At 53.8% G+C, this 23,768-nt stretch overlaps 2 protein-coding genes across 3 annotated transcripts; both read left to right on the plus strand.

Annotated features, from left to right (window-relative positions):
- The first annotated feature begins 603 nt into the window (after positions 1 to 603).
- Positions 604 to 14,262, plus strand: Wdr81 (WD repeat domain 81). Of its 2 annotated transcripts, XM_052195450.1 has the most exons (10): positions 607 to 4,527; positions 5,246 to 5,353; positions 5,618 to 5,808; positions 5,935 to 6,125; positions 6,855 to 7,020; positions 7,104 to 7,269; positions 9,340 to 10,026; positions 10,563 to 10,708; positions 10,955 to 11,134; positions 13,126 to 14,262. In XM_052195450.1, exons 1-10 carry the CDS (start codon positions 882 to 884, stop codon positions 13,444 to 13,446), a joined length of 5,802 nt encoding a protein of 1,933 aa, XP_052051410.1. In that variant the 5' UTR covers positions 607 to 881; the 3' UTR covers positions 13,447 to 14,262. The 2 variants fall into 2 exon arrangements, with proteins under 2 accessions (XP_052051411.1, XP_052051410.1); XM_052195451.1 differs by lacking the exons at positions 10,955 to 11,134; positions 13,126 to 14,262 and having other exon boundaries at positions 604 to 4,527; positions 9,340 to 10,040; positions 10,563 to 10,702.
- A 1,911-nt stretch (positions 14,263 to 16,173) lies between these two features.
- On the plus strand, positions 16,174 to 23,517 carry Serpinf2 (serpin family F member 2). Its single transcript, XM_052195364.1, has 9 exons — positions 16,174 to 17,082; positions 17,221 to 17,259; positions 17,367 to 17,429; positions 17,729 to 17,930; positions 18,405 to 18,548; positions 18,687 to 18,890; positions 19,225 to 19,367; positions 21,650 to 21,854; positions 22,413 to 23,517. Exons 1-9 carry the CDS (start codon positions 17,020 to 17,022, stop codon positions 22,829 to 22,831), a joined length of 1,482 nt encoding a protein of 493 aa, XP_052051324.1. The 5' UTR covers positions 16,174 to 17,019; the 3' UTR covers positions 22,832 to 23,517.
- Positions 23,518 to 23,768: the final 251 nt, after the last annotated feature.

Raw genomic sequence — 23,768 nt, forward strand, 5'->3', positions numbered from 1 at the left:
CTGGTTTCTGTTCTCTGTTCTGTGCCACACCTTGCCTAGAGCCATAGTAGCATCTGCAAGGCTGTGACCACGCTGACTGGTGCTCTGCCATCTACATTTTCAACAGGAACTCTCAGGAGACTATTTCCTTTTAAGAATGCCAGGCTTCTGTGCCTGGGCCACTTCTCTACTTCCCAGAACATTGTGTGCCAAGTGGCAAGTTATTAACCAAGTGCTTTGGAAAAATTAAACTCCTTGGTTTGCAGAGCATAGGGGCATTGAGAGGGTGTATGGCTAAAGGCTTGGTTCTGCTGCTGGCAGAGCTGACACTTGGCTAAAGAGCTGACATTACTGAGATGAGCCTCACTAGATCCGTGCGGCACAGAGCCTACAGGAGAAATCAGAGAGGGGAGAGAGGTTCAGTGGCCTGTTCAGGATGGCCTTCCTCTGCACCTAAGGGTGGTTGGTTTGCCCAGGTAGCCCCCGAACCAAAGGAGCCTGGGACGAAGCCCCCTGAGGGCAGCAGGAGAGAGGCGCCTTGGCTCTTCAGCAGGGGTGGGGACAGGAGCAAGAGGCGGGATCTCGCCCAGCCCTTGAGAGACACGTGCGGTTGTTTCCGTGTCTGGGAGATCACATGACCCGCATCAGCTGACCCGTCACGGTGGAGCTCAGCGTTGGCGCTTCGCGCTCCCCGCCCTGCTGCGCCCTGAAGCGCAGGACCCTTCGGAGGGGTAAGAACACCCCACGCCTTCTCTCCTTTGTCGCTGGTTTGCTCAGTCACCTGCACCCCACCCCCCGCTCCTCGCCCATTCCAGTCTTCCCAGCCTGGCACCCCGGAAGCCACTGCGAGGAGGGCCGTGACCAGGCTCAGCCTTGCGCTGCCCCCAGGCGGCCAGGACCAAATGGCCCAGGGGAGCAGAAGGCGGAAAGTGGTTCTTAAAGCAGGGGCCGAGGGCTGGTCCCCTTCCTCAGGACCTGACATGGAGGAGCTGCTCCGGAGCGTGGAGAAAGATCTGAACATCGATGCCCGGCAGCTGGTCCTGGCGCCGGGGGGCACCCACGTGGTGGCCCTAGTGTCCACGCGTTGGCTGGCTAGTCTCCGGGAGCGCCGGCTGGGACCCTGCCCCCGGACCGAGGGCCTGGCTGAAGCGGAAGTCAGGACTTTACTGCAACGTTCGGTACAGAGGCTGCCCCCAGGCTGGACACGAGTGGAGGTGCACGGGCTGCGGAAACGGAGACTGTCCTACCCGCTGGGAGGAGTCTTGCCCTCTGAGGAGGGGTCCTGTAGCCCCGAAACTCTCACTCACTTCATGCAGGAGGTGGCTGCCCAGAATTACCGGAACCTGTGGCGCCATGCATACCACACTTATGGGCAGCCCTACAGCCACAGCACTGCCCCCTCAGCTATACCTGCCCTAGACGCAATAAGACAAGCTTTACAGAGGGTCTATGGGTGCACCTTCCTGCCAGTGGGTGAATCCACCCAGTGTCTATCAAATATCAGGGATGGGTCCTGCCCCTCTCGGGGCAGCCCTGCCTGCCCCAGCCTTTTGCGAGCTGAGGCTCTGCTGGAGTCACCCGAGATGCTCTATGTAATACACCCTTATGTGCAATTCTCCCTGCATGATGTAGTTACCTTCAGCCCTGCCAAGCTGACCAACAGCCAAGCCAAGGTGCTTTTCATTCTCTTCCGCGTTCTGAGAGCCATGGATGCTTGTCACCGCCAGGGGCTGGCTTGTGGGGCTCTGTCTTTGCACCACATTGCCGTAGATGAGAAGCTATGCAGTGAGCTCCGGCTGGACCTGAGTGCTTACGAGATGCCTTCTGAGGATGAGAACCAGGAGGTCCCTGAAGAGAAAAATAGGACAGGTGTTAAGTCTGAAAAGGAGGGGGAAGGGAGACCCGGGTGTCCCACCTGCCGGAAAGAACTTCAGGGCCTTGTGCTAGATTGGGTCCATGGCCGCATCAGCAACTTCCACTACCTCATGCAGCTGAATCGTTTGGCAGGTCGACGGCAGGGAGATCCCAACTACCATCCAGTGCTGCCTTGGGTGGTGGACTTTACCACACCTTATGGGCGCTTCCGAGACCTTCGTAAATCCAAATTCCGCCTCAACAAGGGAGATAAGCAGTTGGACTTCACCTATGAGATGACCAGGCAGGCATTTGTAGCAGGAGGTGCAGGAAGCGGGGAGCCACCCCACGTTCCTCACCACATCTCTGATGTGCTCTCTGACATCACGTACTATGTGTACAAGGCCCGCCGCACACCTCGCTCAGTGCTCTGTGGACACGTCCGAGCACAGTGGGAGCCCCATGAGTACCCCGCCACCATGGAGCGGATGCAGACCTGGACGCCGGACGAGTGCATACCCGAATTCTACACGGACCCCTCTATCTTTTGCTCTATCCACCCTGATATGCCTGACCTGGATGTGCCGGCCTGGTGCAGTTCTAACCAGGAATTCGTGGCTGCCCATAGAGCCCTGCTGGAGAGCTGGGAGGTGTCCCAAGACCTGCATCACTGGATTGACCTTACTTTTGGCTACAAACTCCAGGGCAAAGAAGCTGTGAAGGAGAAGAACGTGTGTCTGCACCTGGTGGATGCCCACACCCACCTGACCAGCTATGGCGTAGTACAGCTATTTGATCAGCCACACCCACAACGCCTGGCTGGGGCTCCTGCCCTGGCCCCTGAGCCTCCACTCATTCCCCGGCTGTTGGTCCAGCCTGTTCAGGAGGCCACAGGCCAGGAGGATGTTTCAGGGCAACTTATAAATGGTGCGGGCAGGCTTGTTGTAGAGGCCACTTCATGTGAGACCGGCTGGACTAGAGATAGGCCCATGACAGGGGAAGATGATTTAGAACAGGCTACGGAAGCTCTGGATTCCATCTCCCTCCCTGGGAAAGCAGGTGACCAGCCAGGCTCTTCCTCCAGTCAAGCCTCACCTGGCCTGTTGTCTTTTTCTGCACCCTCGGGGTCTCGACCAGGCCGCAGGACCAAAGCTGCTGGGCTGGACCCTGGGGAGGGCGATGAGGGCAAGATTGTTCTTCCAGAGGGCTTCAGTCCCATACAGGCCTTGGAAGAGCTGGAGAAAGTGGGTAACTTCTTGGCCAAAGGCCTAGGAAGCCAGTTGGAGGAACCTGAACAGCCTCAAGGCCCACCACCTGTGCACCTCCAGAGCCTCTTCCATCGAGACATGCAGGCACTGGGTGTCCTGTTGGCTGAGATGGTGTTTGCCACCAGGGTCCGGATACTGCAGCCTGATGCACCTTTGTGGGTGCGCTCTGAGGCTGTTAGGGGTCTCTGTACACGCCATTCCAAGGACATCCCTGTGTCTCTGCAGCCTGTGCTGGACACACTCCTGCAGCTGAGTGGATCCAAAACTCCCATGGTGGTGAAGAAGGGCAAGCTAGACCCACTGTTTGAGTACAGGCCTGTTTCCCAGGGATTGCCCCCACCCAGCCCAGCCCAGCTCCTCAGCCCCTTTAGCTCTGTGGTCCCCTTCCCGCCATACTTCCCAGCACTGCACAAGTTCATTCTTTTATATCAGGCCCGGCGCGTGGAGGATGAGGGCCAGGGACGGGAGCTGGTGTTTGCTTTGTGGCAGCAGCTGGGTGCAGTGTTAAATGACATCACTCCTGAGGGCTTGGAGATCCTCCTGCCTTTTGTGCTGTCGCTCATGTCTGAGGAGCACACGGCTGTGTACACAGCGTGGTACCTATTTGAACCTGTTGCCAAGGCCCTGGGCCCCAAAAATGCCAATAAGTACCTCCTGAAGCCTCTCATTGGTGCCTATGAGAGCCCCTGCCGCCTGCATGGCCGCTTCTACCTGTACACTGACTGTTTTGTGGCCCAGTTGGTGGTGCGGTTGGGTTTGCAGGCCTTCCTCGTCCACCTGCTGCCCCATGTACTACAGGTACTGGCTGGGGTGGAGGCCTCCCAGGAGGAGGGCAAAGGCCTGGTTGGGACCACTGAGGATGAGGAGAACGAGCTCCCGGTGTCAGGGCCTGGCTCCTGTGCCTTTGGGGAGGAGATTCAGATGGATGGGCAGCCGGCTGCTTCCTCAGGGCTGGGGCTCCCAGACTACAGGTCAGGCGTCAGCTTCCATGACCAGGCCGACCTGCCAGATACAGAGGACTTCCAAGCTGGACTCTACGTGGCTGAATCTCCACAGCCCCAGGAGGCTGAGGCTGTGAGCCTGGGCCAGCTGAGTGACAAGAGCAGCACCAGCGAAGCCTCACAGGGCGAGGAGAGGGGTGCGGATGATGGCGGTGCCCCTGCGGACAAGAACAGCGTGAAGTCAGGGGACAGCAGCCAGGACTTGAAGCAGAGTGAAGGCTCTGAGGAAGAGGAGGAGGAGGAAGGTTGTGTGGTGTTGGAGGAGGAAGAGCAGGATGAAGTCACAGGCACATCCGAGCTCACTCTGTCTGACACGATGCTGTCCATGGAGACGGTGGTGGCTCCTGGTGACAGGAGAGACAGGGAAGAGGAAGAGGAGCCCCTGACGGAGCAGACAGAAGGCAAAGAACAAAAGATCCTCCTTGGTGAGCCCTTGGGCTGGGGACATGGGTCTGCTGCTTTTCCTTCAGGGTTGTTCGTGCTGGGCATGGGTCTGAGCAGATTCACTGTAGCACTCACACACAGAGCTCACAGCCATGGTCTGACAGTATAACACGGTGGTGCTGTGTGTGAGCAGAACATGGGGCTTAGAGTTAGCCCTCAGGAGTCAGAAAGCGCCTTTAAAAGTCACACCTTGGGCTGGAAGTGGAGATTAGTGGTAGAGCACTTGTCTAGTGTATGTGAGGCCCTGGGTGTCTTATCTCTAGCCCCCAGAAAAAGAATTAAGAAATAAAAGCAAGTGGTGGTTGTGGTGTAAATGGAGCCAGAACTGGCAATAACAGTTGGGTGCGAAGTGGGAAGAGTCTGGAAAGACAGGGAACAGCGTGCGTGCGACTCTGAGGCTCTCTGAGGCTCTCGTGTTTCCATCAGGGAAAGGCTAAAATGCTTTTCTTAAGAGAGGCCGGAAGGGCAGTAGCCAGGGACGAGCCTGTATGTAAGACTTGGGAGCATTGCTGCAAGGATGGCCTTCCTGCAGGTCCTGCCTGAGGAGCCAGTTCCCATGGGTCATTGGCTGGGGACCGCGACCATGGCCCAGTATGGTCAGGTTCACTAGCAGAACCACAGCCAGAGTTGGCTGGTTACGGCCGGGTGTATAGGGCGGGGTGGAAAGGGTGAGTTATCTGACCGCTTCCTGCCCTGCAGATACAGCCTGCAGGATGGTCCGCTGGCTGGCGGCCAGGCTCGGCCCCACAGTAGCATCTCGTCACGTCGCCCGGAACCTGCTGCGCCTGCTGACGTCTTGTTATGTTGGTAAGGTCTGTGGTTAGTGCTGGAGACTAGTTCCCCACCCAGGTTTCTGCCCATCCTTAGCACTCTCCAGGCGACCCTTTCCCTGATTTCCACCACTTCCTGCGCAGGTCCTGGGTCTCACCCAGTAAGCTTCTTTTCTTGGGCTAAGAGTGGGGAAGAGCCCAGTATTGAGTGAATAGAAGCCGCCCCACTATCTCAGCAGGCAGACCTCCCTCCTGCCCTCCACTAGCTTCTCAACGCTGCCTGCCGGTCCTTCCTTGGCAGGGCCCACTCGGCAGCAGTTCACCGTCAGCAGTGATGACAGCCCGCCACTGAGCGCCGGCAACATCTACCAGAAGAGGCCAGTCCTAGGTGACATCGTGTCGGGGCCAGTGCTCAGCTGTCTCCTCCACATTGCCCACCTATATGGAGAACCCGTCCTTACCTACCAGTACCTGCCCTACATCAGCTACCTGGTCAGTTGCTGGTTCCTCAAGCCCCGGATTGGGAGGCCAAGGACCCAAGGACTGTCCCCAGTCCTCTGGGGTTCCAGGAGGTCTGTGGGGTGGCCTGTCTCTCCCTCATCTAGTCTATGGTCCTAGGTAGCCCCGGGGAACAACTCAAGCCCCAGCCGACTGAACAGCCGCAAGGAGGCCGGGCTGCTAGCGGCAGTGACGCTGACTCAGAAAATCATCGTCTACCTCTCCGACACGACCCTCATGGACATCCTGCCCCGCATTAGTCACGAGGTCTTGCTGCCCGTGCTCAGCTTCCTTACCTCCTTCGTCACAGGGTAGGTAGGCCCCTGCTGCCTGGGTGGGCCGCCTGCCTGAGAGGCCCCCAGGAGGGGCTAGGAAGCTCAGGGGAAAGGAGATAATCCCAGCCTAAGTCATGGTTGGGTGTAGTGGCACAGGCCTTTAATTGTAGCACCCAGAGGAGGGCAAGTTTCTGTGAGTCCAAGGCTAGCCTGGTCTACAGAGACAACTCCAGGCTAGCTAAGGCTCCATAGTGAGACTCTGTCTTAAAAAAAAAGAAGAGAGTCCTGGTTCTGGGTTGTGGGTGTGTCTTGGGGATGGGACACTTTCCCAGCATGCAGGAGGTGCTATGCTTGAGTACCAGCCCCTCAGAAAAGCAAAGATGGGGGGCTGGGAAGAGCACCTCAGGGCTTACGAGCACTGGTTACGCTGAAGAGGATCCAGCAGCCACGTGGTGGCTCCCAACCGTCTGTAACTGCAGTTCTATGGGACCCGCCACCCTCTTTTTGTCTCTGTGGGCACTGCAATTGCGAACATGCCCACAGACATACATGCAGACAGAACACCCAATGCACATAAAATTATACAAAAAGAAGTTCATGTTCTCTCCTACCTGTAACTCTGACTAAGCCTCACTGTTTCCCTCTGCCTCAGTTTCCTCCCTTGGTCTGGACTGATCAGCCTTACAGCTCCTGTTATTTGAAGTTCCTGGGAAGTTGGTCAAGTCCTTCAGGGAGTGTCTCAGAACTCTGGCACTTTGTTTCCAGGTTCCCAAGTGGGGCCCAGGCCCGGACCGTCCTGTGTGTGAAGACCATCAGTCTCATCGCTCTCATCTGCCTGCGCATCGGACAGGAGATGGTCCAGCAGCACCTCAGCGAGCCGGTGGCCACCTTCTTTCAAGTCTTTTCTCATCTGCATGATCTTCGGCAGCAGGTAGGCTGCGTCTGGGCTGGCCAGGCTAGACCAGGCCGGGGCCCTGGACCCACTGAATCTGTGGGCTTCCTACCCACCTGCAGGATCTACAGCTGGATCCCAAGGGCTGTACTGAGGGTCAATTGCCAGAGGCGACCTTCTCGGATGGGCAGCGGCGGCCAGTGGACCCCACCCTGCTGGAAGAGCTGCAGAAGGTCTTCACCCTGGAAATGGCGTACACAATCTACGTACCTTTCTCCTGCCTGTTGGGTATTGCCCATCACGTTCCTTTGCACAGAGTTGGTGACTACATCTCTTCCCTGGGGTGGGCCTGATGCTTTCACCACCAGAGTCAGCAAGCAGTGGATTCTCCTTCCTTCCATCCTCCCTCCCTCCCTCCCTCCCTTCCTTTCTTCCTTCCTTCCTTTCTTTTTTTCTTCTTTTTTAACATAGGGTCTCATTTAGCCCAGGCTGACCTTTAACCCCAGCTCCTCTGGCTCCCACAGTCTCCTGCTGGCACCACTCAGGCTTTGTCTTTTTTTTTTTTTTAATGACCTTTGTGTGAGTGTAGGTGTGTGCATGCCATGGCATGCGTGTGGAGATGAAAGAATAATTTTGGGGGTCAGTTCTGACTCATCACCATTGGTTCTGTGGACTGAACTCGGGTAATGAGTCTTGGCAGCAGATTCCTTGCCTGATGAATTATCTCTCTAAATCTTGTTTTTGTTTTTGTGGGTTTTGTTTGTTTTCTTAGACAGGGTTTCTCTGTGTAGCCTGACTGTCCTGGAACTCACTCTGTGGACCAGGCTAGCTTTGAACTCACAGAGATTCATCTGCCTTTGCCTCCCAGCGCCTTGATTAAAGGCATGCGCCACCACTGCCTGGCTTGGTTATGTTTTTAAAGATGAAATCTTTTGTTGTTGTTGTTGTTGTTTTGGTTTTTTGGATTTGGTTTTTTTCGAGACAGGGTTTCTCTGTGTAGCCCTGGCTGTCCTGGAACTCACTCTGTAGACCAGGCTGGCCTCAAACTCAGAAATCTGCCTGCCTCTGCCTCCCAAAGTGCTGGGATTACAGGCGTGCGCCACCACCGCCTGGCCTAAAGATGAATTCTTACTGTGTAGTCCTGGCCATCCTCATACATAGCGTCCTCCTGCCTCTGCATTTGCCTCCTCTGTGCTGGGATTACAGGCGTGCACTACCACACTCAGCTAGCATTAGATTTAAACATAAGAATTTTAGGATGAGAGCAAACGGATTTGGTCCTAGAGCCCAATTTCCATGGTGATTATCTGTCTTAGTTAGGGTTTCTATTGAACATCATGATAGAACATCATTACCAAAAGCAACTTGGGGAGGAAAGGGTTTATTTCATCTGACAACTCATCTGACAACTCTCAGGTCACCGAAGGAAGTCAGGGCAGGAGCTGAAGCAGAAGCCATGGAAGAACTTTGTTTTATTCCTTGTGGTTTGCTCAGTCTGGTGCTCCCCCGTGCCCCAGCAGGTTCTCTGTTTATCCCTGGCTATCATGGAACTCACTCGCTCTGTTAACAGGCTGGCCTCAAACTCATAGATTCCCCCTGCCTCTGCTTCCCTCCTCCCCCAGGGTTGGCACTGCCTACTGTAAATTGGCTCCCTCCCATATCAATTGCTAATTAAGAAAATTCTCCCATAGGCCAGTCTGGTAGGGGAATTTTCTCAATTGAGGGCCTCTCTTCTCAAATGACTGTAGCTGGTGACAAATTGACAAAAACAAACAAAAAAACCCCCAAAACCTCAAACCAACAACAACACAAACAAACAAAACAACTAACCAGGACAGTGACTTATAAAGAGAATCTGAACGTTTTCCAGCAGGAGAGGCTCAAGAGCTGGCCATTCATGTCTGGGGAACGGAATGTAGGGGAATATGATGGTCTCCAGAAGCTACCTGCAAAGGAATGAATGGCTTGCTGGTTTTTGTGGCTTCCCTTATGGGATGGACACTGTACTGGGCTTCTCTCTGAATAGGATGGGCAGCCCTGTGGTTGGGTATGTTATGCTCCTACAGAATTATAAGTTCCAAGAGGCAGGACACATCTGTCTTATTCTTCATTGTGTGTCTATTGCTCCAATGGTGCCTGACTTATATGTGTATTTCTATAGAGACAGCACTCATGTCTATGTATTGATAAAGGAAGCTGTTTTCCGGGAAGGAAACAGGCTTACAGATGAGGACTTAATTACCCAGAGTAGCCCAGTCAGTGTCTTGCCTTGGCTTCTGTGGTTTCTAAGCTCTGGGTAGATGGTAGCAGCTACTTGCCATCTTCCCTGATCTTGGGACTTTTCCCACTCCCTTATAGGTGACATCATCCGGAAAATCATACCCAACCACGAGTTGGTCGGGGAGCTGGCAGGGCTATATCTGGAAAGCCTGAGTCCTAGCTCTCGAAACCCAGCCAGCATGGAACCCGCCATGGCTAGTGCCGGCCCTGAATGGGACCCTCAGGGTGGGAGCTGTCTCCAGGACGATGGCCACTCAGGGACCTTTGGGAGTGTCCTGGTTGGAAATCGCATCCAGATCCCTGACTCTCAGCCCCAGAGTCCCGGGCCACTGGGCTCCATCTCTGGAGTGGGTAGCGGAGGCCTCAGCCGCAGGAGTGAAGACAACGCACTGAAGCGGGAGCTGCCTCGGAGTGCCCACGGGCTGAGCGGGAACTGGCTGGCGTACTGGCAATACGAGATTGGTGTGAGCCAGCAGGATTCCCACTTCCACTTCCACCAGATCCGCCTGCAGAGCTTCCCAGGCCACACAGGGGCTGTCAAATGTGTGGCCGCCCTGAGCAGCGAAGACTTCTTCCTGAGTGGCAGCAAGGACCGTACTGTGCGCCTCTGGCCGCTGTACAACTATGGAGATGGGACCAGTGAGACAGCTTCCCGCCTCATCTATGCCCAGCACCGCAAAAGTGTCTTCTACGTGGGCCAGCTTGAGGCCCCGCAGTATGTGGTGAGCTGTGACGGGGCAGTGCACGTCTGGGACCCCTTCACAGGTGAGCGGGCCCAGGTGAGGCCTGTTCTGCCCCTGCTTTACTGTGCTTTAGCCAGGGCTCTGGGAACGGGACCTAGTGGGAAACATAATGGCGTATTTTGACAGGGGAGATTTAGTGAGGCAGGACAGAAGAACAGGGTTTAGAATCTGTGGGACCCTAGTTTGAATCTGCTCCCCCAACTTACCAGCAGGAGGCTCAGCTGCTGCAAGCATCTGCTTTCTGCCTGTAAGAATCAAAAGTTTAGAAGACTACAAGCATGGCTTTGGCTTCTTGTACAGTGTCACCTGTCATTGCAAAGAGAAATATTGACTGGGGGAGCATCAGGGCAGACCCAGGTGGCAGCTGGTTAGAGCATGCTATATATGAAGAGAGCAGATTGTTTTGGGGGTGGGTCTTTGGCTTTACTGTGGAAGCAGCAAGATGAGGAAGCCCTGAAATTGTTTTCTGAGGGTCAGATGTGGGGCGAGTCGGGGCTTGAAGTGGTGAGGGCTCTTTGACAGCCACTAGATCCCCAAATGTACTGTGTCCTTTCTCAGGGAAGACCCTTCGCACAGTGGATCCTTCAGACAGCCGGGTGCCCCTGACTGCTGTAGCTGTCATGCCTGCCCCCCACACCAGCATCACCATGGCCAGCTCTGACTCCACTCTGCGCTTTGTGGACTGCAGGAAGCCTGGCTTGCAGGTCAGGAGGCGTGCAGTTCCTGTGTGCTGGGGGCCTCTCAGAACCTGTCAGGAAAGACACTCAGAGGGGACTCCACCAGGAACACTGCAGTGGCTGCCCTGTGGGTGGGGCTCTGGCATGGATGGGGATGGAGTGGGAGGGTCTGGCCTGCTGGCTTGGTGGGCCTGAATGGGGTGGGCTGCAGTAGTGTGGGTGGTGGCAATGGGTGGCACTTGGCACTTGAACGCAGTCTCCTTCCTCCTGCAGCATGAGTTCCGACTGGGCGGAGGACTGAACCCTGGTCTCGTTCGCTCCTTGGCCGTCAGCCCCAGCGGCCGCAGTGTTGTGGCGGGCTTCTCCTCTGGTTTCATGGTGCTCCTGGACACCCGCACGGGCCTGGTTTTACGGGGCTGGCCAGCCCATGAAGGGGACATTCTACAGATCAAGGTGACTGCCTGAGGTTCCATCCTTTCATTTCTGCTTAGGGCCTGGCCTGAGTGAGGACAGGTTTATGCTGGTGTCCCTTATACCTACTTGGGGACGTTCAATGACTGGGAAAATGGCGCCCATAAGCCAGCTCAGAAGCCAGCTGCATTGGAGGCAGGCTAGGGGCAGGAATCAGGGCTGGAACTGACCTGATGCTCCACAGCAATGTTCTAATGAGTAACCCTTGTCCATATTTGTCTTGCTTGGAGGATCAGGGGTCGCGCCCTGTCCGTGACCCAGTTCAGGTTAAATAAAGCTCAGCCTGGAGGCTGTTTACTGCCTGGAGACCACTGAGCAGAGTCCATGCCCCCTGCTGGGCAGCCCTGATGGGGGCAGGAACAGGCCCAGGCCTGGGCATCATGTTCCTGCCTCCTATATTCAGTCACAGGCCTCAGGGTAAACTCAGCAAGTTCTGGGAGATGAGAAATAGAGTTTCCTGGAGGAGGATTTCTCCCTGCAGCTGGAACCCGCTTCCCCAGTCCAGACGGGGGCGAAGGACATGCACTGTTGCTACTAGGGAAGGCAGGTTGCTTCCCCCTACCCCCCATACACCATGTCCAGGAGGACCCCAGGGGACCTTGGGTCTCAGGGTCTCTAAATTCCAACATTCTAAGAAAGCCTCAGGGTGGCTCTGGGGTCATCCTGGGTGTCAGTCCCACCTCTTGGAGGCTTCCCTGAGCCCCAGTTCTTTTCTCACGGGAAGTGAGGACAGTGCCAGCTGCTCTTTGAGAGGACCTGAGCTTGGTTCTCAGCACTGTCTGACTCTGGTTCCAGGGAATTCAACACCCTTCATGGCTTCTGTGGACACACAACCTTATGTGGCCTGCACACATACACGAACATGAATAAAAATAAATGCTACAATGTTAAAAGAGGACAGTGGCACCTTGCACCTCACGTGTTAGAAGATTGGACGTAACAATACCTTACAGAGTCTGTGGGACATTTTTTTATTTTCTTAAAAATTTAAAAAGATTGGTCCAGGAGTGATGGTACACACCCCACCACTTGAAACACTCAGGAAGCAGAGGTAGGAGGATCTCTGAGTTCGAGGCCAGCCTGGACTACAGAACAAGTTCCAGGACAGCCAGGGTTACACAGAGAAACCCTGTCTTGAAAAAACAAAAACAAAATGTTTAAAAAGAGGTATTTATTTATTTATTTATTTATTTATTTATTTATTTATTTATTCATTTGAGCTAGGATCTCTCTATTAGCCCTGGCTGTCCTGGAACTCATTGTATAGACCAGGCTGGCCTCAGACTCACAAAGATCCTCCTACTTCTGCCTACTAAGTACTGGGATTAAAGTAGTGCTGTACCACGCATGCCCCACTGTTTGTTTTCTTTATAGATTTGGTGTCTTGCCTGCTTGTGTGTGTATGCGCTACCTTCATGCAGTGCTAATAGGGGTCAGAAGTGAGGATCAGCTCCTCCTGGAACTGGAGTTATAGATGGATGGCAGACACCATGTGGGGGCTGTGTCGTTTGCAAGAGTTACAAGTACTTCTGAGCCATCTTCCCCTTGGCTGTCCGGAAGTAGAATCTGTCCTTAAATGACAGTAATAGTTACAGGGGTTTTGTTTTTGTTTTTGTTTTGATTGATTTGTTACTTGTTTTGAGACAAGGTCTCACTCTGAACCCCTAGGTGGCCTGTAGCTTGCTGTGTAGACCAGACTGGCTTCAGACTTGTTTTCTGAATGCTGGATTTATGGGATTGTGCTATTTTACCTAGTCTCTGATGGTTGTTAATACCAATATATTTAGTTTTTCTCTGGAAGACAGGGTCTTGCTGTGTCTCTCACTCAGACATCAGCTGGCCTGGAATGTAGGCCAGGCTAACCGTGAACTCTGCCTCCTGAGTTTGGAAATTAAAAGCACCCTGGCATGGTTTGGGAGTTTGATGCTATCCAGGCCCCCACTGAAGCTGTCCGTCCCTCCCACTCTCTGCAGGCTGTAGAGGGCAGCATGCTAGTCAGCTCCTCTTCCGACCATTCCTTGACTGTTTGGAAGGAGCTGGAGCAGAAACCCACGCACCACTACAAGTCAGCGTCCGATCCAATCCACACCTTCGACCTGTATGGCAGCGAGGTGGTCACTGGCACTGTCGCCAACAAGATCGGTGTCTGTTCCCTGCTTGAACCTCCCTCTCAGGCCACCACGAAGCTCAGTTCCGAGAACTTCCGCGGTACACTTACTAGTCTGGCTTTGCTGCCCACGAAACGCCACCTCCTGCTGGGTTCCGACAATGGGATCATCCGCCTCCTGGCCTAGGTCCAGCCTGGAGGTGGCTGAGGCCGGGTGAGATGACACCTCAGGTCCAGCTCCTCATCCTTGATCTCTCAGCTGATTCTTCCAGGCAGGCCCCAGACCCTGGGTACCCACATGACCTGCCGTCTGGGATTGTACAGCTCCTGAATCTCCAAAGCCATGAAGTGGCTTCATTCCTGAAATTCAGGAGATGCTGTTCTAACCAGCAAGAAGGGGAGAAGGAAAAGCTCTGTCGCTCCCCAGCTCTGCCTTCTGGATTCATACGCGGACGGGAAGCTCCAGGAGATGAACAGGCTGGGTCTTCGCTCAGCCCGCTTCTAGCCACACTCTCCTTAGCTCTGTCTCCCTTGGGTAGGAAGCTGCTCCTATCGAGGGTTCTGATGGTACTGGGACTCCAGCCTCAGGAGCGCTGGCCAGGACCTCGGAGTTTCAGGGCTTGGTCTGGGGTTTTAGTATCCATTCAGCCAGGTCTTCCCAATGTGGGACCAGAAAAAAGGAGAGAAGGGGGGACCGGCCAGGGAAGGAGTTATATGGGCCCCCCTGGTCCAGGAATGAATCCATGCCTTGCCTTGGTATCCCTAACCACAGCGTTTGTGCCTTCAGCCGGGGAGGCAGCCCTTGGGACCAGCACCCCTAGGGAGAAGAGGCAGTGGGAATCATCTCTGTATCTTGGGTTCCTCCCGGGATGGGGAGACCCTGGCATCTCTTGATTTCCCATTTGGAGAAGAGAAGTCTGAGATGTGGCCCCTGCTGCCTCCTCACTATTTGCAATCCATGTAAATAAGGTCAATAAATTCTTTGGAAGAGCCATGGAGCAGAGCGAGGCTGTGTTGTGTTTTGTTTTGCCTAGGCTGGACGCAGGCACTTCTGCCTCAGCCTTCCAAGGAGCTGGGTACTGGTGTATGTTACTGTGCCTGGTTTATGGCTTGTCTTTGCTTTCTTAAGATGGTCTCATGTGTCTCAGGATGGTCTTGGTCATGGGATGACCATCCTGCCTGAAACAGTACTGGGCTTATAGGCATGACCCACCAGGCCCAACTCTTTTTAATTTTTTTTTTTTTTTTTTTTTTTTTTATTTATTATGTGTACAACAGTCTCCTGCATGTATGCCTGAAGACCAGAAGAGGGCACCAGATCTCATTAAAGATGGTTATGAGCCACCATGTGGTTGCTGGGAATTGAACTCAGAACCTCTGGAAAAGTAGTTTCTGAGCCATCTCTCCAGCCTCAGGCCCAACTTTTATTTTTTAAAGACATTTATTTTTGTATGTGTGCACTTGGTTTGCCCACTTGCGTGCATATGTACCATACTTGTGTCTGGTCCCTGAGGAGGTCAGAAGAGGGCATTGAGATCACCTGGAACTGGAGTTAATGAATGGTTATGAGCCACACCTAGATCCGTTGCAAGAGCAGCCAGTGTTCTTAACCACTGAGCCATCTCTAGTCCCCATGCCCAGCTTTTTTTGATAGAAGATCTGGTAGCTCAAACCACTGGCCTTGAACTTGATATGTAGCAGAGGTTGACCTGGTATTCCCTACCCTCTTACCTCTACCTTCCAAGTGCTGATATTATACATAGGCTTGTACAATCGTGCCCACCAGTTTGTCTTGATGGCACCAGAGTCAGGAAAGCCCAGCCCTGGTAGTTTCCAGAGCTGTGAAGAACAGAGCAAGAGAGCGGAAAGGCAGCCATTGCCCTCTGGCTGCCTTGGATACAGAGCTTCTGGTTTAGGTGACCTCGGGTCAGTTTTCTAAATGGTTCATCCTTGGGGAAAATGGACACTGCTGAGGAGGTGGGACCCTGGGAGGGCCAGCCTCCATCTGGGTCTCTCCACCCCTCGCCTTGGAAGTTAGGCAGAAGGGAGCCAACCAGGATCCCGGGCTTGCTGCAGTTGGGAGAACAGGCTCTTGCAGCCTCCCCTTCCTGGGCCAGCTGGGGTGCGGTAGGGGTGGGGGAGACTTCTGGTGTGACTTGGGACCCCATTCTGTGCTCTTAACAGGTCGTACAGCCTCTCTGAGCCTAGCTGACTGGATGCCCCCCCGCCCCCCATGTTGAGGGATCATTAGAAGGCTCGCCAGCTTCCTGGATCTACCCTTTTGCCTGGCCAGACCCAGCCTCAACTGTCTGCTCCTGTAACCCCCTTCTCCAGGCTCAGGCAGGGTAGCTGATTTGGTGGGAAAGGGGCTTCTGGCCCCCATATCAATGTTTAACCGCATATACAGGTCAATATTTACCAGCACAGAACACAAGCTGAACGGGGGTTGGCTAAGAGCAAAGGTCCTGTGGGAGGAGAGAGCCAGGCCGGGCTGGCTGCCCCAGGGAGAGCGTGGGGAGCAAGTGGGTCCAGGAGAACATCGTGTAGCAAGTGGGTCCAGGAGAACATCGTGTGTGTGTGTGCTGTGTGTGCTGCGCTAAGAAGCAGACAAGGTAGGATGGAGGGGTGGTGTGGCCTGCGCCTTGGGGAGCAGAAGAAGTGAGGAGCTGCCCCCCTTGGCAGGGGGTCTGACTGAATTTATTCAGGGAGCCAGCAGCTTCATGTGTCCTGGGGTGGTGTGGAGCAGAGGTACAGGCAGCTCCAGGAGAAATCTCTAGAACTTCAAAACCTGGAGGCCTATTCTTTTTTTTTTTTTTTTAATTTTTTAATTTTATTATTTTTTTTTAATATTTTTATTTTCTATATTCTTTGTTTACATTCCAAATGATTTCCCTTTTCCCGGATTCCCCCTCCCCATATGGAGGCCTATTCTTGGCAGGAAGAAACATATATCCAGATTGCAGATAAGGCCCTGCTGAGGGTTCTTGAACACAGTTATGAAGGTCTGGGGATAACAGAAGGGCCTTTTAGAAGAACTGGCCCTGAGATAAGGCCTGGGTAGGGGCTGAGGATGGGAAGGAAGCCTCTGTCCAAGGCCCTAGGCTGAGGGCCTTCCCCATCCACCAGCTGGGCTTCCCCGAAGCACCCAGAGGTGGGATGAGGCTTGTGGTTCCCGTAAGTCCAAAGGTGTCTGGGCCAGTCATTCATTGGTCAACAAAGCAATTTCTGGCTGCCCTGCCACCCCGGATTAGCTCTCAGAGCCTTTGGGTAGGACCAGGGCAGCCTGAGAGAGGCTAGATGAAATGAACAACAGGTTGGGTGGCTTCACCAGGGTGGCCAGCCTTCCCAGATCTATCACTGAGGGCCAGTCATCAGGTTTAGTATTTACAGAGATTCTTATTTTGGTCCTCAAAATCTACATGGGAGTAGGAAGGACTTCTGCCACGAATTACCAAGACAAGGTAAAGCCAAAGGCATTAAGAGAAATGCACAAGGTCCTCTTGCAAGACATGGAGTCTAGATTTGAACCCAGGAATGATCCACAATATAAGACCTAAAGAATGAAGACTAAATGAGAAACTATACAGGTGAAAAAAAATACTTATGGAATTCCCACCTCTCAGGGTGAGGTCCTCAGCTCATATGTGTTGAGTCCAGGTCTCGCAGCCTGCTGAGGTTAAGGAACCTACAGGTAGCAGTCTACTGCCCTGTCTTTGCGTGTGAGGCAGGCATTAACCCTTCCTGTTCTGGATACAGGAACATGGCGCTGCTCCGGGGGCTCCTGGTACTCAGCTTGTCCTGTCTGCAAGGTCCCTGTTCCATGGTGAGACAGAGCTCAGGTCTGAGTGGGAAGTGGCCAGTCAGGCTGAAGAAGATGTGGGGGCAGGGGCAAGTCTGGGAGAGGCCCGGGGGGGCAGAGAGGGAGGAACGCTGAGTCCTCTGCTCCCCCTTTTCTCAACAGTTCTCTCCCGTGAGCGCCATGGATCTCCCGGGCCAGCAGGTACTCAAAAGTGAGAGGTTTTGGGGGAAGAGCCAAAGGGTCTCACCTATGTCTTGGACAAGGTGGGGACTCATGGGAAGGGCTTTTCATCTTTCTCCTTTTTACAGCCAGTGAGTGAGCAGGCCCAGCAGAAGCTGCCCCTACCTGCCCTCTTCAAGTTGGACAACCAGGTACAATCAGGTGGGGCTGGGGAAGAGTAGGTGGGGTGGGAAGGAGGAGGGTAGGGACAGTTCAGGGAGGAGGAGGACCCCAATCAGTGGAAGCAAGGGAATGGGAGGGGGGAGACATAGTTATGGGGCTGCTGTTCAGGGCTTCAGAAGGGATGGGTAGGAAGGAAACATCATCATGACGTTTCTCTCCTCAGATCTGGAACGAGGCCTTTGCTGCCCTGTAGCACCAGAACTGTGAGGGACACAGAGAACCTGGAGCTGACCTCTTGACCTCACTGACTTCTGATCTGTCCTTGTAGGATCTTGGTGACCATGCTACCCTCAAGAGGTCCCCAGGAGACTGCAAGAGCACCCCAACTGCAGAGGAGACTCGCAGGCTGGCTCAGGCCATGATGGCTTTTACTACTGACCTGTTCTCCTTGGTGGCCCAAACATCCACCAGCTCCAACCTTGTCCTGTCACCCCTTAGTGTGGCCCTAGCACTCTCTCACCTGGCACTAGGTACTGGGGTCACACCTGTCCAGAAGAACTAGGGGACCACAAAGGCTTCTGTGCTGAAGAGGTTGTCCAGGGGCAGTTCCTCCATCAGGGACACATGGATATTTGGTAGAAGACAGGTCCCTGAGCTGTCACCACCCTCCATGAGTCAGAAATCCAGGGATAGCCTAAGAATGTGGTGATTGACAAGCCCCCCCTAGTTATTTTAGCACAGGAATTTGATGGCCACAAGAATGTCTCACTGTGGGACACTGAGGTTCAGAGAGGAAAGGTACCTTGAGCGAGGTGACATTGCCCGGTTTGTTAGCTGCAGAGATGATAGTAGAATCTGGGAATCCTATGGCTCCGTGGATCTGGGAGGGGAGCAGAGCAGTAGTCTGTAGCCATGTTTATCATGGGGATGTGAGAGGGTGGGAGCGGGCAGTGGGTCCAGAAAGAATCTGTGGCCCGGGCATCAGCCTGCTTGGTCCCCTTCAGGTGCTCAGAACCAAACACTACAGAGCTTGCAACGAGTGTTGCACATGAACACAGGATCCTGCCTCCCGCATCTATTGAGCCATTTCTACCAGAACCTCGGCCCTGGGACAATCCGACTGGCTGCCAGGATATACCTGCAGAAAGGTAGGTGCTGATGGCAGCCAGCTGCCCAGAAAGAGCCCCTCCTCCAGTGCACAAGGGCGAGGGAGAGGGGCGTGGCCTCGGGGAGCACACTGGTGGGTGTGGAGGCCCTGGGATGAGCTCGTGGCTCGTTGCATGCAGGATTTCCCATCAAAGATGATTTCCTGGAGCAATCGGAAAGGCTCTTTGGTGCAAAGCCTGTGAAACTGACTGGAAGGCAGGAGGAAGACCTGGCGAACATCAACCAATGGGTGCAGGAGGCCACAGAGGGGAAGATTGAGAATTTCCTCTCTGAGCTGCCAGATAACACCGTGCTGCTTCTCCTCAATGCCATCCACTTCCACGGTGCACTGTTCTTCTTAAACCGCTCACCCTCACAGCCCCACCCACCCTGTCGGTGCCAGCTTTGCTCAGAGGTTGCTAGGCCGTGAAGCAGGGGAATTGTCTGGGTGTGTGAAGAGGAAACTCAAGCTGTAGAGGCCAGGCTGCCTTGAGAGAAAACTGGGGCTACAGAGGGATGGAGAAATGCAAATGCAGACGTAGGGAAGATTCCTAAGGTCAGCCAGGCAGCACCTCTGGGAGCCCGGCTTCCACTCTGTGGTCCTTGACTGGGTTCTAGGCAGGACAGGCAGGAGGCTGGTCTTATGTTACATGGCTCCTCCCCTCTGCCTGGCTACAGGTTTCTGGAGGACCAAGTTTGACCCGAGCCTCACCCAGAAAGATTCCTTCCACCTGGATGAGCGGTTCACAGTGCCAGTGGACATGATGCACGCGCTGTCATATCCTCTGCGATGGTTCCTGCTGGAGCAACCTGAGATACAGGTCACTCTGGATTTTGGCTTTGGCTAGCAAACTAGGCCTGGTCCTGGGAGGTAAAGCCTGGTCCCTGGGGTGGGTAGTTCCTGAAGGGTCCATTAGGCCTCCACCCAGGACACAGCCTCTCTGAGGTTCATCTGCTCAAAGAAAATATATTGAGTTCTTGTCACGTGCCAGATAACTGTTCTCTGTGCTGGGGTTTAGTGGAGCCCAAGAAGACCAGGGCCCTGCTCCTGAGGGAAGATATGAGTTCCCACACAATGCTGCACAGTTGGGAGTTAGGTTTCAAAGTTTATTGCTCTGAACATTCTGATTGGATGAAGCTCCGTGCCAAGCTGTCTCAGCTAAGGATTCCCTTGCTTCTAGCCTAACCGTGACTCCTTGGCTAGAGTATTGATCCTTGGACCCATTGTCTGTAGCTGAGATAACAGTACAGGCTAGTTTTGTTTGTTCGAGGGTCTGACAATGTTACACAGGCTGGCTTTGAACTCATGATCCTCCTGCCCCAGCTGTCTGATTGCTGGGGTCCCAGGTGTGGGCACCACACTAGCTCATTCATTCTGTTGGTTAGTTTTACTAGGCAAGCTGGGCACAGCATTGCCAGGTCTGCAGGGAGGAGCCATGTGGGCAGCCGGGCTTCTCTCTAGCCTAAGGTGAGAGGATGCGAGCCCCACTTAGCGTCTCACCTTCTTCCTTGAAGCGTCGTGCTGCCCATGTGCCTCCATCCTCTGGCTCCATCTCCCCATCCTCCTACTGGCCGAGGACCCAGCTGCAGGCACAATGCTGGAACCCAGGGAGCCTTGAGCCTAGTGATTTCCTCCTAACTGCAGGGGGTTCTTCAAAAAAAAAGGTCCCTGTGAGCAGAGTGTGGTGGCTTACACCCTAATCCCAGCACTCAGAAGGTTGGAGTAGGAGGACTGAGGTTGAAGATAGTCAGGGCTACATAACCAGACCCTGTCTAAAGAGAAAAAAAAATCTCATTCCACATTTTGATATAGATAGCAGACTCTGGGTAAGGGTGATAGGTGAGGGCAAACTTCCTCCTCTTCGCTGTGGCTCCTCTACAGGTCATTTTGAAAGCCAGTAGCCCCACCTATCATGCAGGGAGAGCTGAGAGGCAAAGGCAGGAAGGCCCATAGCTTGTTTGTACAGCTTGCTGATAGCAGATAGAGAACTCAGTCTGTAGTGAAGACACTGCTAGAAGATGCAAAAGTCTGGCTGGACAAGTAGCTCAGTTGTTGAGTGCTCGCCTGGCTTGCACAAAGCCCTTTGTTTGACCCCTAGCAACACATCAGCCAGGCACACAGATGCCATCCATTGTACTTTTAGATAGAGATAGGATCAAAAGTGCAAGGTGGAGAAGTGGCTCAGCAGTCACGAGGCCTTACTGGCTGCTCTTGCAGAGGACCTGGGTTTGATTCCCAGCACCCACCACGCAGCTCACAACCACCTGTAATTCCAATTCAGGGGGATATGATGCCCTCCTCTGGACTCTGAGGGTACTGCAAGGGCATGATGCGCAGACACACACTCAGGCAAAATACCCATACACATATGATAAAAAATAAACCTTAAAAAGAAGTTCAAGGTCATTCTGAATTACATAGTGAGTCTGAGGACAGCCTGGGATTCATTACCCTGTTTAAAACAAAACGAACTTGGGTTTGATGTACAGTTCTGTAATCCCAGCACTCAGGAGGCAGACAGGCAAGGGAGTCAGAGGTTCACAGTCATCCTTGGCTAAACAGTCATTTCAAAGCCAGTTTGGGATCCATGAGACCCTGTGTCCAAAAAAGAGGGAGCTATGTGTAGTTATACACATCTTAAATTCCAGCCCTTGGGAGGCAGAGGTAAGTGGATCTCTGCGAGGTCGAAGGGCCAGCCTGGTCTATCAAGCGAGTTCCAGGACAGCCAGGGCTACACAGAGAAACCCTGTCTTAAGGAAACTACAACAAAAAGATGGCAGGAAATGTGGAGAGCAGTGTAGGAAAACGGCTGATGTCTACCTGCTTCTGCATTCACACCCCCATGAGCAACACACTCACACCCATTCAAACACGTACACTTATTTGTGCACACTCAGAGATGTAAAAGTGTTATCTCATTTGGTCTCATGTCACCTTATAAAGGGGCAAATGGTTTTATTCCACCTCACAAGTGAAGTAAAAGCATGCTAACCTTGAATTTCTGGCTCTTGTCCCAAAAGTGCAGAAGTAATTTTGGCCCAGATTCCAGACAGGCCCGGGGTGCTGTCTGGCCCTCATGTCCTCTCCTTTTCTTATCTGTAGGTGGCTCATTTCCCCTTTAAGAACAACATGAGCTTTGTGGTCATGATGCCCACTTATTTCGAGTGGAACGTGTCTGAAGTACTAGCCAACCTGACCTGGGACACTCTGTACCAGCCCTCGCTGCGGGAGAAGCCCGTCAAGGTGCGGCTGCCGAAACTCCATCTGCAACAGCAGCTGGACCTGGTGGCCACCCTCAGCCAGCTGGGTAAGGAGGCTGGGGATAGGGTGCCCCCAGGTGGTCTGGGCAGAGTATGTGAGCTGCCAGTGTGTCGAGTCAGAGGTGGCTCTGCTTCCTGGACGGGAGCATTTGATATGCTCCACTAGACTTTCTGTTCTGGGGTGGATTGGGGTGAACTCTTCTGCTGCCCGAGACTGAGCACTGCAAAGAACCCTGGGTAAAGAGTTCAGGGTGACATGGGAACCTCACTGGCTAGCTTGGAAAGGGAAGAGGAGAAGCTGTGGTTGAAGAGCTGCAGCTACTCTTCTTCACTGGGTGCTGAGAGCTCACTGCACAGTCTAATGGAGCGGGCCGTGGAGGCTCAGGTGCTCACGGTCTAGTATGAGTGGTAAGTCCAACGGTGTCTCTCCAGTTTCCAGAATATCAAACCAGTACCTAGTGCAGGCCCTGATTAAAAACAGGCTTCTAGAAGTGTTGTCTAGACTGAGGTTTAACAGATTCCAATCAGTTTCCAAAGCCAGGATGCCAGACACACATCCAGATAGCCTTGGGCAGCACTGAGCAGTCATCTGCTGTTCTGGGCAGGCCTGCAGGAATTGTTCCAGGGCCCGGACCTTCGTGGGATCTCTGATGAGCGCCTGGTGGTGTCGAGTGTGCAACATCAGTCTACCATGGAACTCAGTGAGGCTGGCGTGGAGGCGGCTGCAGCTACCAGCACAGCCATGACTCGAATGTCCCTCTCCTCCTTCACTGTGAACCGACCCTTCATCTTCTTCATCATGGAGGACACCATAGGCATGCCCCTCTTCGTGGGCAGCGTGAGGAACCCTAACCCCAGTGCACAGCCCCAGCTCCAGGAACAGCAAGATTCCCCTGACAACAGGCTCTTAGGCCGCAATGATAAAGCTGGCTTCCATAGAGACAAGACCTTTGGTCCTGACTTGAAACTTGCACCCCTCCTGGATGAAGATGAAGATGTTCCCCAGTTTAGCACCCCCAAGTGAGGAGGGGCCCTGGGAAGCAGCATCCTGAGTCCCCACCTGGATCAGCCTCTCAACTCCTGTGACTCTTTCCAGCCAGCTTTGAGGGATAGAGTGGGACCTGGGGGACAGTCACCAGGGATAGGAGCTGTTCTCTTGCAACAGCCCCTGGGGATAGGAGGTGGGGTGGGGCCTGGAGGAATTCAGGCACAGGGAATTTTCATTTCTTTCCAAGGGCTTCAGGGGGTGACCTTTTGTGGGCTGGCACTCATGGACACAGTTTTGGCTAGAGGTAGGTTAGGCGAGTCCCTAATTTAGAGTCCCTCCACATTTGTAAGCAGAGGCTGGGGAGGCCATCTGTAGACATATCCCCAGACACCCTGGGTGGGAAAAGGAGAGACAGGTGTTGGTCTCTTGTGCTTAAACTAGCCTTGGTGTTATACTCCATGGGTGGAGGTTGACCTACCCTGTCTCTGGTGTCCCTTGCTAAAGACATTCAGGCCCCCAACCTGTGCCCTGCCACCCAAGTCACCCCTCTGGTTTTTGGAGATGCCAACACTGCCAGGAGCCTTCCTCCTTCCTCTCTCTCTTGTCCTCCTCTGCCAGGAATCTCAGAGGCTGAGGCAGGGAAGGGCCCCTTTAGTTCCCAAGACTCTTTTGTAAGGTTTTTGTAGTGATTTTTATGCCACCTGAATAAAGAATGAATGGGCCGGGCTGGTCTGACGTCACAGTTCTGGGCAAGTGGATGTGGCTGGGAGGTACTCAGGGCAGATTGCACTGAGCCCTCTCTGTGCCACGTCTGGTCTCTGGCCACGTGCCAGTCCTCTCTAGGTCTACCTCTATGCCAGCCTGGCTCAGTTCTCAGCCCTTTCCTCTATGTGCCTCGGGCAGCCGGTAACAAGGATGGTTCAGAACTGGCAATTAGGGAGCTAGCGGGTTTCTAATTACACCCTAGCCACTA

The sequence above is a fragment of the Apodemus sylvaticus genome, chromosome 10, assembly GCF_947179515.1.
Source record: "Apodemus sylvaticus chromosome 10, mApoSyl1.1, whole genome shotgun sequence".
In the NCBI taxonomy this organism is placed as follows: domain Eukaryota; kingdom Metazoa; phylum Chordata; class Mammalia; order Rodentia; family Muridae; genus Apodemus; species Apodemus sylvaticus.

What these genes read in the sequence shown, in the direction of transcription:
- Serpinf2 (XM_052195364.1), top strand. Translation starts at nt 17,020, where the DNA reads ATGGCGCTGCTCCGGGGGCTCCTGGTACTCAGCTTGTCCTGTCTGCAA. An exon ending in TCTTCAAGTTGGACAACCAG is followed by an intron (nt 17,430 to 17,728) that starts GTACAATCAGGT and finishes CTGTCCTTGTAG; the next exon opens with GATCTTGGTGACCATGCTAC. An exon ending in CAGGATATACCTGCAGAAAG is followed by an intron (nt 18,549 to 18,686) that starts GTAGGTGCTGAT and finishes CGTTGCATGCAG; the next exon opens with GATTTCCCATCAAAGATGAT.
- Wdr81 (XM_052195450.1), top strand. Translation starts at nt 882, where the DNA reads ATGGCCCAGGGGAGCAGAAGGCGGAAAGTGGTTCTTAAAGCAGGGGCC. An exon ending in GCTGACGTCTTGTTATGTTG is followed by an intron (nt 5,354 to 5,617) that starts GTAAGGTCTGTG and finishes CTTCCTTGGCAG; the next exon opens with GGCCCACTCGGCAGCAGTTC. An exon ending in TGCATGATCTTCGGCAGCAG is followed by an intron (nt 7,021 to 7,103) that starts GTAGGCTGCGTC and finishes ACCCACCTGCAG; the next exon opens with GATCTACAGCTGGATCCCAA.